Here is a 13,926-nt window from a genome sequence, read left to right as displayed (position 1 = left end):
CAATTAACTCTATAGTGCCTGTTTCAGAAACAGCGCCTGCCGGAGTGGCCGAGCGGTTAAAGGCGCTACAGTCTGTAACCGTACGACCGCTACGATCGCAGGTTCGAATCCTGCCTCGGGCATGGATGTGTGTGATGTCCTTAGGTTAGTTAGGTTTAAATAGTTCTAAGTTCTAGGGGACTTATGACCACAGCAGTTGAGTCCCATAGTGCTCAGAGCCATTTGAACCATTTTCAGAAACAGCAGTTTCACCCGTTTCACCTGCAGACGGTACAGGAGCTGACATCTGTAGACTAACCTAATAGCAGAATTTCTGTCAGTGGTTACTCGAATGCCATGCTGATAATACACTGTTTGGTCGCCGGATACTGCCATCCTACGGGTATCGTGAATCGTGAACGTTCATAACATGACGTGTGGGCGTATGAGAATCCTTGCATATCAGTGAATATTTGGTGTGGTATAGTGGACAGTCAGTTACTTGGACTGCGTGCAGATTCACAGATTCGGACTGGCAGAGTGTATAGACAGTTTATGGAACATGAATTGGGAGGTCTGTTTCATGATGTCCCACTCGCTACAGGACCCAGAGTACGGTTTATGCACGACGGCGCCACTGCACATTTTAGTTGGGAGGCAAGAGAGTATCTCAGTGTTGCTTATCCCAGTAGATAGGTCGTGCAGGACCAGTTGCTTGGCCTGCCAGATCTTTGGATCGTAAGCCCCTGGACTTCTAGCTTTGGGGTGTCTCAAGGAGTTCATGTATGGTGTTGCAGCTGATAACGTTTCACAAATACAGCAGCAAACTGGAAACGGCTGTGCAACTATACAGAATGAGATGAACAGAGCCTGCAACATTCCTACAGTGGAAAGACGTCGAGCACGTCACCGTCTTTGGCTACATGGACTTCATTTTGAACATGTTCTGGAGTCAATGTACAGTACGTAGATGTATTGAATTTCGGGTCCCTTCGTGTCGTTGCCTACTAAGAAGAACTAATTTTGGGTTGTTTATGTTGCATTTGTGATCCATACTCTGATGCATAGCCCTGAAATTAAACAATTTCAGACAGAACTTCATTTAAAATTTTTCTCTTATTTTGATACATATATTACACCCACGAAGTGTGTACCTTTACTTTTGAATCATCCTGTATAAATTGTTATACACTGCCATCCTGAAATTGTTTTGTTTAGGACGATTTCTGTCCAATGGATGGTCATCCACAACTGGTGAAGATCTGTAAAGAACCTCTTCCTTAATTTTTAATGGTTAAGAAAGGGCCGCTGTATTCAAACATTGATGTACTTCTCTTGATAACTCCAACCACATATGTGAAAACGGAGAAAGTGCTCACTTAGTAATTTTACGATTGGTGATTAAAAGTTTATGCAACAGCTGACACTACTGGCTTATCATAAGAAAGAATACTGTCCGATTTACACGGAGAGTTAGCTGGGAAATGGTTTGGTGCAGCACGGATGCTGCATTTGCTGAAAGTTAATCAGAAGCCAATGCATAGAATTTCTTGAGAATATTTGGGATATTTAAAAAGGAAGCAAACTGATTCTGTAAGCCTATTTGTCATTGTAGATGAGACCCGTATTCATCACTCCACTGCAGATACGAAACAGCATAGAAACGTGTAGACAAAAGGCGGTAACGTTGCATTAAAAAAGCGAAGTCTATTTCATCTAGCATAGATATTTTCCAGGATGCAAACAGTATTCTAATTAATAAAATGAAACTACTTTGAAGCGCCAAAGAAACTGATATAGGCATGCGTATTCAAATACAGAGATATGTAAGCAGGCAGAATACGGCACTGCGGTCGGCAAAGCCTATATAAGACAACAAGTGTGTGCTGCTACAATGGCAGTTTATCAAGATTTAAGTGAGTTTTAATGTGATGCCATAGTCAACGGACCAGCGATGGGACACAGCATCTCCGAGGTGGCCCCGTCAACAACGACATTGAACTGTAGATGACTGGAGACATGTTGCCAGGTCGGACGAGTCTCGTTTCAAATTGTTCCGAGCGGATAGACGTGTACGGTTATGAAGACAACCTCATGAATCCACGTAACCGTGCGGTTCTGGCGCTGCAGTCCGGAACCGCGGGACTGCTACGGTCGCAGGTTCGAATCCTGCCTCGGGCATGGGTGTGTGTGATGTCCTTAGGTTAGTTAGGTTTCAGTAGTTCTAAGTTCTAGGGGACTTATGACCTAAGATGTTGAGTCCCATAGTGCTCAGAGCCATTTGAACCATTTGAACCACGTAACCTGCATGTCAACAAGGGACATTTCAAGCTGGTGGAGGCTCTGGAACGATGTGGGGCGTGTGCTGTAGGAGTGACATGGGACCCCTGATACGTCTAGATACGACTCTGACAGGTGACACGTACGTAAGCATACTATCTGATCATCTGCATCCATTCATGTCCATTGTGCATTCCGACGGACTTGGGCAATTCCAGCAGGACAATGCGACACCCCACACGTCCAGAATTGCTACGAGTAGCTCCACTTCCGCTGGTCACCAAACTCCTCCGACATGAACTTTATTGAGCATATCTGAGATGACTTGCAACGTCCGTTCAGAAAAGATCGCACTCCCTCATACTTTTACGGATTTATGGAAAGCCCTGCAGGATTCATGCTGTCAGTTCCCTCCAGCACTACTTCAGACATTAGTCGAGACCATTACACGTCGTGTTGTGGCATTTCTGCGTGCTCGCGGGGGCCCTAAGTGATATTAGGCAGGTGTAGCAGTTTCTTTGGCTCTTCAGTGTATATATTTCCAGAGGTCTTTCCAATTCTCAAATATCAGTGATGTATACAGGGTGTTACCAAAAGATACGGCCAAACTTTCGGGAAACATTCCTCACACACAAAGAAAGAAAATATGTTATGTGGACATGTGTCCGGAAACGCTTACTTTCCATGTTAGAGCTCATTTTATTACTCCTCTTCAAATCACATTAATCATGGAATGGAAACACACAGCAACAGAATGTACCAGCGTGACTTCAAACACTTTGTTACAGGAAATGTTCAAAATGTCCTCCGTTAGCGAGGATACATGCATCCACCCTCCGTCGCATGGAATCCCTGATGCGCTGATGCAGCCCTGGAGAATGGCGTATTGTATCACAGCCGTCCACAGTACGAGCACGAAGAGTCTCTATATTTGGTACCGGGGTTACGTAGACAAGAGCTTTCAAATGCCCCCATAAATGAAAATCAAGAGGGTTGAGCTCAGGAGAGCGTGGAGGCCATGGAATTGGTCCGCCTCTACCAATCCATCGGTCACCGAATCTGTTGTTGAGAAGCGTACGAACACTTCGACTGAAATGTGCAGGAGCTCCATCGTGCATGAACCACATGTTGTGTCGTATTTGTAAAGGCACATGTCTAGCAGCACAGGTAGAGTATCCCGTATGAAATCATGATAACGTGCTCCATTGAGCGTAGGTGGACGAAACTAAAATGAGCTCTAACATGGAAATTAAGCGTTTCCGGACACATGTCCACATAACATCTTTTCTTCATTTGTGTGTGAGGAATGTTTCCTGAAAGTTTGACCGTACCTTTTTGTAACACCCTGTATATGCAGACTGAAAGTAAGGGCGGGATTCGAACGCGAGAATCCTGCTGCTTAATATATGCACTAACCACTACGCTACCCTGGTGCAGTGACTATACGCAACTGTACGGACTACCCCAGCACGCCTCCCTTCTGCTTGTCGATTAATGAATGCGTAAACAGTAACAGGTTAATGCAGGAATTATGGACCAAGTGGATAGAAAAAGAATTGAGAAGAAATTTAGATTGTAAAAAGGAAATACATCATTTCTCATCAGATCACAGCGCCTGTCCATAAAGGTACTTTGACGATGGGAAAGCTGGGTAATAACACAAATTGTTAAGCAAATCTCTTTGGCAACTAGATTTTGAACGGTATGATTTTCACCCATAATTGTAGTTAAAGGAAATTGTCGATGGAAAAATACTTGATGTGGTGTTACCGCCAGACACCACACTTGCTAGGTGGTAGCCTTTAAATCGGCCGCGGTCCGTTAGTATACGTCGGACCCGCGTGTCGCCACTATCAGTGATTGCAGACCGAGCGCCGCCACACGGCAGGTCTAGAGAGACTTCCTAGCACTCGCCCCAGTGGTACAACCGACTTTGCTAGCGATGGTTCACTGACAAATTACGCTCTCATTTGCCGAGACGATAGTTAGCATAGCCTTCAGCTACGTCATTTGCTACGACCTAGTAAGGCGCCATTACCAGTTACTATTTATGGTGTAAAACATGTGCCGTCAAGAGCGACGTTCACCATTTATGGATTAAAGTTAAGTATTCCACCAGCTACGTCAGTTTTTTCTACAGTCTAATTTCCTTGTCCTGTTCCAGACCTCACGCCAGCCTGCGTGAGCTAAAACGCGTGCCTTTCGGCTTCCTCTCATACCGGTGTTGGCTCTCCTGCCAACCCACAACACTTTAGAAGGAACGGAGTAGTTAAAGTGTAACATCCCGTCGACGACGGGTCGTTCTAGACGGAGCTGAGGCTCTAATTGGGAAAGGATGGAGAAGGAATTTATCATGTACCTTCAAAGAAAACATACTAACATTCGGCTTACGTGATCCAGGAAAACCATGGGAGAACTAATGTGAAATGGCGACCGGAGATTTAAACCTCCACCCTCCCGAAAGCCAAGCAAGGTATCCTGTCACTTTGTCATCTCAATCGCTGAAGACGTGTAGAGTAATTTTGGTAGACGTTGTTTGTATTTTTCAAACCTTAGCGTATTTAGGACATGTAAAACACAATATGATGCGGAATTTTGTGCTCGATCTCGTACTAGGCATAAATAACATATTTTACGTTGCTAGTTGACGTAGTGGTAAAGACATTTTGACATCATTTTGGCAAGATTCGGCCATCTCGAATTATCTCTTACATGATTTCTGTAAATACGTTCATGCGAAAGCGATAATGGTCTTGCAATAGTAAATGACAGTTGTTTCGCCATCCATTCCCCAAAAGACTTATTATTCAACTTTAATGACACTGTAATATGATTTTTATTTGAGCAGCCCATTTAGACAATGAGGACCTAATTATGCGGTATTTAATTATGTGATTTACTGGTTGAACATAGTGTAGTCAAATCATTCATAAATTTTAATTAGTAATATTTAATTACATACGTCCACTTTAGTGTGACAATTCCACCAGCTGCTAAAGGGGAATACATACAAAGTGCAATTTCTTCTTTTCCTGACGGATCATTTATTTTGGGTCACAGTGAATTTTTTTATGGTTACCAGTTTACGGATAACGTGGCATACTATATTTATATTATTTAAGAACTTGAAACTTTATTGCAGTAAGTTACTGTTGTATAAAATTGTTACCCATTCCATATTTTTTAGTTTGAGAGCCGCTTTTCGTACATGTTAAATGGTTACAGCTTTTGAAGTTAACAGGCAGACTTCTACTCGTCTGTGCTAGTGTATGGTGTAGTGGACGCAAGACTTCACCATTCATAGTCAATGGGCACGCCGGGCAGCACACGCTTTTTGCAAGCGGCTCATGCAAGACACATCTGAGTTTCATATCAATTCTATCAGTTATGTCCGATAGTCATTTCACCAGAGCCCACGAGCAGTCTTCTGCTGAGTCTCATGAAAGATTAGACTATCTTCTCTCGTAGTTTTAGGAAACATCTGATACGCCATGTCTTTCATTCTTTTTACCACCTCACGTTTCTAGTCTCACCAATCACGGTATTTGTTAAGACAAACTACCGAGGTAGATGACTTGTATCATCCCACTCCACAGTGGTCCGTAAAACATCCTTCTCTAAAAGAGTCGTACAGTGAAAATCTAATTCGCCGAAATATTTTTCCCAAGATAAAGAAATGTTGACATTGCCTCTTAGTCCAGATCATGTTTTTTTTAAATCTTCTGACAACCTGTAGTTTAACTGAATTATTTAAAATTTTCATGCATCATATTTGCTGACTGGACTTTCTGATTTACTGGATTCGACGAGGATGTATGCTACCATGGCGTCGGCTCGCTTGTTAGGATCAAGTCCTAATGTTTGATTCCAACGTCGCCAGACATAGAATATGTTAAAGAGAACCATTAAAGTACCTATAAAGTCAAAACACACACTTCAAATTGTGGTGGTACTGTTCAACAGTAGCTTACGGCTAACATGTGCCTGTTCCTACGGTCATACTCAGAACAACGCTTTCAGCGATAGTATGTTAGTACACGTTTCGCTCAGTTATATTCAAGGATAATCCACTTCCTCAGTGAATTACTTCTTAAGCTGCTGATAAATAACATGCCAACACGGTATTAAAAACTGCAAAATAGCTCTCAGTAAATCGTTTCACAAAAAGTATGGTTACTGAAAATGCTAAATGTGATTGTCAACCTTGTGTCAATATATCAGTATCTCATGAAAGTTATCTCCACTGTACAGTCGTGTCACTACACAGGGTAAGTCAGGAGGAAATTTAGATGTTGTGAAAGGTGATACTATTACTCATTCTGAACAAAAAACTTTAAGGACATATGCCATATTCCGAACGGTTTCGAAATCGAACACTTTTAACATCATTTCTGTACGTTTTTCTTGAATAACTCTTAGAGTTACATCGAAAAAGTATCGCAGTACGAAATAAAACTACATTACATATCCCACAAAAAATGTTCTACTCAACTTTTCTCTAGGACTAATAGCTTGCACGAAGAGAGCGCCAGAATATTGAAAATCTCGCGCGAAGCGCATGTGTTGTAGCTTAGGTAGTTTTATAGGCCAGTCTGAGGTAGCTTTCCAACTTAACAAACCAAAGTGTCCCGTATCAAATTGTTCGTCTCAACTTCATCTGCGTCTCAACTTCATCTGTACTACTGTAGTACGTTGTAAATAATGACATTCTTTGAATAATACAGAAATGCGTTCTATCTACCAAACCATAAGGAACAGTTCATATAGCCATACGAAGTTTTTTGTTCAGAATCACAAATACTATCATATCCTAAAGCATGTACCTTTCATACTGACTCACCCTGTATATGTTTATAGGCAAGCAGCAGAAAGACATTGACAATTCTTTGAGATCGTCTTTGAATCTGAGCATCTTCTGCCACTCTACTCTCTTTAGAGTTAGGAGGTTCAGATTGTACGCGGAAAAAATTATATTACGCTGACCACCATTAATTAACAATTACTGCCTGTTCTAGTGTTCAGTTTGAAATTACAAGAAAGGAGAAAATCATAATGACAATGTGGTTCTACTGAACTTAATATTTACAATTTTCTGGAGAATAATTATGAACACAAAGGAATATTTCACGGATGAATAGTTTTTACCTCTCGTTTACTGTTTGCTACACATGTTTTCCCTATAAAACTTCCTCTGGTCTCCAAATAATTTGAGAGCGTAACATTTACAGAGGGGACTAGTTCCAATTAGCAGACGAAATGAGATTTGTTTTACCCCACACGGAGCAAGCGTTTTATATACTCAAATATGGTTCGCACTGCAGGCTTTGATAAATAATTTCAGCTACTAATTTACTTTCGTTTCTGGACTGTCGCATCTGTCTGCCAAGACTAACATAAAAAATAAAAAAAATCATGAAGCTACAAATTTTCTGATAGTGAAATTTCCAAATGTAAGTCGCATGGCTCAAGATTTTGAGGCATCGTCATTTCTTTGACTAGCATATGCAAGGGTCGCGTTTAACATGAGCATGATTGATTGATAATTATGTTTTCCTATCTGCAGAGATACTGAAGCAATGACCTTTTCTAGAAGTCATTCGAAGAATTATTTTTGTTGCTTTTCGTGGCTTCTGAAAATAGCAGTGGTCTAAATTGATACATTACTTTCCGATGTGTGAGATGATATGTGTTGAAAAATCAAGCTTGCTATTAGGCAAAAGTGAAACGTAATGCGGCCAAAACAATGTAGTATCAGTATTGCTGCCATATAAACATCGCATAATTGGTCTCTAACTGCTCTGCGGTGCAGATTTCAGCTTTTTGTGCAAAAAGATTAACTGAAAAACATCTCTTTCATCAAAAAGTACTACATAGCGTTGTTTATAGTACAACAGCTATTAAAGAAATGTTGGTACCACGTTTAGGTAGACTGAGAGAGTTGTAAGAATCAATTACACAGCGAAATGTACTTTGCCTCCTGTATATTGACTTTGAAAAAACGTAGCTGTGATGTTTCCTGTCATTTTGGAAATATTAGAAATGTCCACGTTACGTGAGTCAACCAAATTCCATATTTACATTTTTGACGTCCATTTTTGTCGTTGGTGGCTGCCGTCATAAACACACCATGCAGTTATGAACAGTTTGCTAAGTTACGAGTCACCTTGTGTGCACGATACTACCACCATTTGTGTATGTGCATATCGCTATCCCATGAATTTCGCCATTTCATTGTATAGCGGAAAGTGGCAACGCGTAATGCACCCAGGAAAATTGTCGAACTTTATTGTTTTGATGGTTCAGATGTTACTGAGTGAGGAAGCATAATGTTGAATGGGCATACCGATCTGCAACTATTGAACAAGGTACGCTCACCGGTCAACGTTATTGTGACACTATACTCCTTTCCCATGAGCGTCTTTTCAGAGGTGCATGCAGGTGGAGGAGTTCTTGGAACGAGAGGATATTCGGACAATGGACCGGTCTGCCCGTTCCCCGACTTACATCCTTTCGAGCATCTGTGGGATGCGGTTGCGAGACGTATTGCAGCCCGTCCACAGGCTCCAACGAGCATCCAGCAGTAGTTACCCGCGCTGGTTGGCAATGGAACGTCCCAACACAGCAACTCCTTACCAACCTTGTGGCCAGTAAGGGAGCATGTTGCAGAGAATGCATTGCCGTCCGTGATGATCTCTCAGTCTCTAAAAATTGTGTCCACCCGTTTATAAGGTCCAGCATTCGGGAGGACGACGGTTCAATCCCTCGTCCGACCATCCTGATTTAGGTTTTCCGTGATTTCCCTAAATCACTCCAGGCAAATGCCGGGATGGATCCTCTGAAAGGGCACGGCCGACTTCCTTCCCCATCCTTCCCTAATCCGATGAGACCGATGACCACGCTGTCTGGTCTCCTTCCCGAAAACAACCATCCAATGTAAGGTCCAGGGAAATATCATGAACACCGGTGACGTCAGCGAAATAAGTCTTTGAATAAAACTGTCATTTCTATTCGTCTCATTGTGTACTTCTTTCAGTTACCTTCTGTGCTATACAGTAACCGTTCTTTCTGTGTATGGTCAAAGTTTCAACGAATTGTGTTACTTGGCCGTGACACATCATGCGATAGTTACTTTCGTCCTTAGGTTTCGCACACCATTGTAGCTTCTACAACCTCAGCAGCTAATTTCTTTAAGATTTTTACTGCATAAAGAAATAGAATACATTAAGGCTGGAACCAAATTTTCGTGTGTTCGTTGGACGCGGAACATGAACAACGTGCACCTGACACACTTGGTACGCACATATTTCTGCACAAAGATAGCACAGTGAAGAAACGTAGTAAATTATATCGTTTATCCGATTTTCAAAATCCACTAAATATAATGAACATTTTCCCTCCGTAAGTGTGTAAAATAACAGGAAACAGGATAGACAAAAACAATATTATACTCGCACGAATACAAAGATTTCTAATTTGTTGAGCTAAATTTGGTTACAGACGTGACCAACGTATTTAGAAAAGTTACACAATCACGATGATTTTAATCATTCCTCACCGTCTGGTATCATTCACTGAAGTGAACACATTCCAGATACTACTCTTCTTGGTGGCCTTCTTAATAACAATCATTTCAAATGAATTGCTGATTTTCCATTATCTCTTCAGAGTTGATGGGATTACAACAATGTACATCTCAGAAGATTCATTTCCCTCTAGGGAGCTTCTATAAGGAAATTTAGAGTATTTTTCTATTTTCACTCTGATTTTTCGTTTTACAAGCATGTCAACCGAAATGCATGGAAGATAAGTATTATCAAGTTTACGGTCTTCCCCTCTAGGGAAGGCACCATGCACGGCCAGCCGATTCGGATCGTATTTGGCAGATCACTTGTGTACAACCTAAAATGAAAGACTCAGATAACTTGGCACAACAGCCTCCCCCTTTCCCTCCCTCTTTCACTCTCGTTTTTGAGAAAACGATCCGTGAAGTTCATGATACGCGGCCGACTTAAAATTGACGGGATCGATAGATAATTGAAAACTGAGCATTTTTAATAATCATATACACGGGCAACTAAAACATTTTATCCAGAAATCAATGAAAGATACTGTTACATTTATGTAACCATGACGTCCAATGAAACCGCTGCTTACGCAGCGACCAAGGCATCCCGTTATGGGGCAGTGAACCTGTGTCCGCTTCCCAAATACATTCTGCAATTTTTTCATTGGTATTTTTATCGCAGTGAAATTTTAGGAACAGGATGATAAATGAGGTAGGTAAATCAATAACGAGTAACAACAAGACAGGCAAATAAAATTTCTCAGGCACCTTGTATACAAATGAAAAGAAATCTGCAGAATACATCTGAGAATAGAACTCAAATTTTCAGCTCCCCAATCACATGCGAAAACTCTACACACATTGGTCGAAATGTTGAAAGACCGAAGACTTACATATGAATTACTCTTTCGGTTCACATTCCTGTCTCAACTAAATATTGTTCACTTTACTTTAGTAGATCCATATATTCAATATATCTTAAGATTACTCTCGTAATAAGAACTTTCAATAAATGTAAGATAATTTGGAGTTTACCCTTCCGGCACCATCGACGCAGCCATCCTGCAGCTTGGTCCACGAAGACCATTGGTTCACAACGCAGTCCTCTGCCACGACGCACGGCTGAACGGTGCGCGGCACCTTCCTGCGGCTCCTTCCTTCCAGACAGAGGCTGAAACACGACCACAACGTTTCCGTAATCAGATCGATTACCTCCAAGATAAGTTCTGTCTAAAAGACCATCAAGTCAGTTTTCAAAATTTATCAACCATATTATAATACACAGAGGTGACAAAAGTCATATGATAGAACTCAAGTTTTCAGCTCCCCAACCACATGCGAAAACTCTAGACACATTGGTCGAAATGTAGAAGGACCGAAGACAGATGGCGGTAGTATCGGGTACACAAGGGAAAAAAGGGTATTGCATTGGCGGAGCTGTCACTTTTACTCAGCTGATTCACGTGGAAAGGTTTCCGACGTGATTATGACTCCACGACGGGAATTAACAGATATTGAACACGGAATGGCAATTGCAGCTAGACGCATCGGACATTCCATTTCGGAAATGGTTAAGTAATTCAGTATTCCGATCTCCACAGTGTTATGAGTGTGACGACGATACAAAATTTCAGTCATTTATCATCACAGACAACGCAGTGACTGAAGGCATTCACTTAACGACCATGAGCAGCGGCGTTTGCGTAGACTTGTTAGTGCTATCAGAGAAACAACACTGTGTTAAATAATCGGAGAAGTCAATGTGTGACGTACGACTAACGTATCCGTTAGAACATTGAGGCGAGATTTGGCGTTAGTGGACTATGGCGGCAGACGGCAGACGCGAGTGCCTTTGCTAACGGCACGACATCGCGCTGCACCGCCTCTCCTGGGCTCGTGACCATATCGGTTGGACCACAGGCGACTGTAAAACAGTGGCCTGATCAGTTGAGTCCCGATTTCAGTTGGTCAGAGCTGATGGTAGGGTTCGAGTGTGGCGCAGAGCCCAACAAGCCATGGACCCAAGGTGTCAACAAGGTACTGTGTAAGCTGGTGGCGGTCCATGGTGTGAGCTGTATTTACATGGTATGGACTGGGTCCTTTGATACAACTGGACGGATCACTGATTGTGAATGGCTATGTTCGGCTACTTGGAGAGCATTAATAGTCTTCATGCTCTCAAACAACGATGAAGTTTTTATAATGACAATTCTCCATGTTACCAAGCCACAAATGAACGCGATTGATCTGAAGAACAATCTGGACAATTCGAACGAATGATTTGTCCACCGATATCGACCTACAAGATTCCCATGGAACATTTATGGGACATAACTGAGAGGTCAGTTCGTACACAAAATCCTGCTCTGACAACACTTCCGCAATTATGGATGGGTACAGAGGCAGAACGGCTCAGTATTCCTGCAGGGGACTTTCAAGGACTTGTTGAGTCCATGCCACGTCGAGCTGCTGCTCTACGCTGGGCGGGTCTGACACGATATTAAGAGCTATCCCATGACTTTTGTCAGCTCACTATAGTATGTCATTATCTGATCAAAAGTATTCGGACATCCCTATGTAATGCGGAATTGACTAGGCCTACTCGGTGTTACAAAAATCGGATTCGTCGACTGCGCTACAGACCCATTATCTTACCTTTCTGCCAATCCTCACCAGATAATCAAATCCCTCCCTGAAAGTGTCCCCAGTAGAACTGAAGCCATTATAAAGGTGAAGGGTCGACACATCACACATTAACGATCACTAACTGATGTGCAGGTACTTTCGATTGGACAGTTTATGTATATGTCATGGTTCATATTGAGTGTACCAGTTTTCCCGAAACTCTTTGACGAGTCCTACGAGGGCTATTCGGAGGGTAAGGTCCGATCGATCGCGAAATGGAAATCATTGTGAAGATCCGACGAATTTTTGCATAGATGTATTGGACAGTGTCTCTAGTATGCCTGTCGATCGTGTCCCTTAGCTCTTTACAGATCTGAGCACACACTGATCACGTAAAGATGCCTAGAAAATAGTGTCTCCCGTCAAGTATGAGTGGCTGTGAGAGATTTCGCCTGGTTTCATGCAGACCACACAACGTAACTGTCATACATTTCCTTCTTCATGACAATATTCTTGGTAGCACACTGCAGGGGCAGTGAGGACGCCCCTGCAGCGTTTTCTATAGGACGTTTTTGATCACTCACTTTACACGCCGAACTTGGCTCTCCCTGATTTTATACCTCTGCTCACGTGAAGCGCTGGCTATTAGCTGCAGATTCGTGCACAGAGTTTGCAGATAACACCGACGGCTGCCTTCTAAGACGAGGGTATTGGAAAATTCGCTACAATGCTACAGCAAACGTCTCAGTCGGAGCGGTGACTATAGGTGGAACTGTTGCAAATAAAACATTTTCAGTTTTCGCCTTAATTTCCATTTCGTGATTGATGAGACCCTGATGTGCTGCAGATGGGGAAAGTTGAAATTGTTTGCAAAGGGACCGTTGTTCAAATGGCTCTGAGCTCTATGGGACTTAACTTCTGAGGCCATCAGTCCCCTAGAACTTTGAATTACTTAAACCTAACTAACCTAAGGACATCACACACATCTATGCCCCAGGCAGGATTCGAACCTGCAACCGTAGCGGTCGCGCGGTTCCAGACTGTAGCGCCTAGAACCGCTCGGCCACTCCGGCCGACAAAAAGGGACCATTGTTCCATCAGTGACTTGATGAGTGCAAGCTGAACGTTGTTAGATTTGTGTCTTTGCGTAAACAGATTTCATACTTTTGCTGGTAAAACTGTTCTACATTAGGTCCAGAATAATTTTGAGCAAATTTTCAATCTTTGGGCTGTCAGTGTCTTGTTTCTGTCCATAGCATAAGCCATAATTTCGGAACGATGTTATTTCCCCCTTTCAATAAGACACTACTTATCGTAGGAACATGGTGATTTTTATGCTGGTGGTGGCAAAGCTACGTGCACGGTCATCGACAGCGAGGGTTGAGTGGTGGAAGAGGGAGGGGGGATGTGGCCACAAAGCGGAAAAGGATTACATTACAAAAATGTACCAAATGATTCAATGAAAACGGAAGAGAGCA

The 13,926-nt window shown here is 42.3% G+C and overlaps 1 protein-coding gene across 2 annotated transcripts in view; it reads right to left on the bottom strand.

Moving 5' to 3' along the window:
* Nucleotides 1–13,926, bottom strand: part of LOC126183723 (thrombospondin type-1 domain-containing protein 7A-like) — a 1,149,604-nt gene that overhangs the window by 487,116 nt on the left and 648,562 nt on the right. For both annotated transcript variants that reach the window (XM_049925914.1, XM_049925915.1), the window contains one exon: nt 10,859–10,994. In XM_049925914.1, the coding sequence (XP_049781871.1) occupies nt 10,859–10,994 (136 nt within the window). The remainder of the gene's footprint in view (nt 1–10,858; nt 10,995–13,926) is intronic.

Source organism: Schistocerca cancellata, chromosome 4 (genome assembly GCF_023864275.1).
Source record: "Schistocerca cancellata isolate TAMUIC-IGC-003103 chromosome 4, iqSchCanc2.1, whole genome shotgun sequence".
NCBI lineage: Eukaryota > Metazoa > Arthropoda > Insecta > Orthoptera > Acrididae > Schistocerca > Schistocerca cancellata.
The sequence above is the reverse complement of the archived record's forward strand: the minus strand, read 5'-3'. Positions and strand labels throughout refer to the sequence as shown.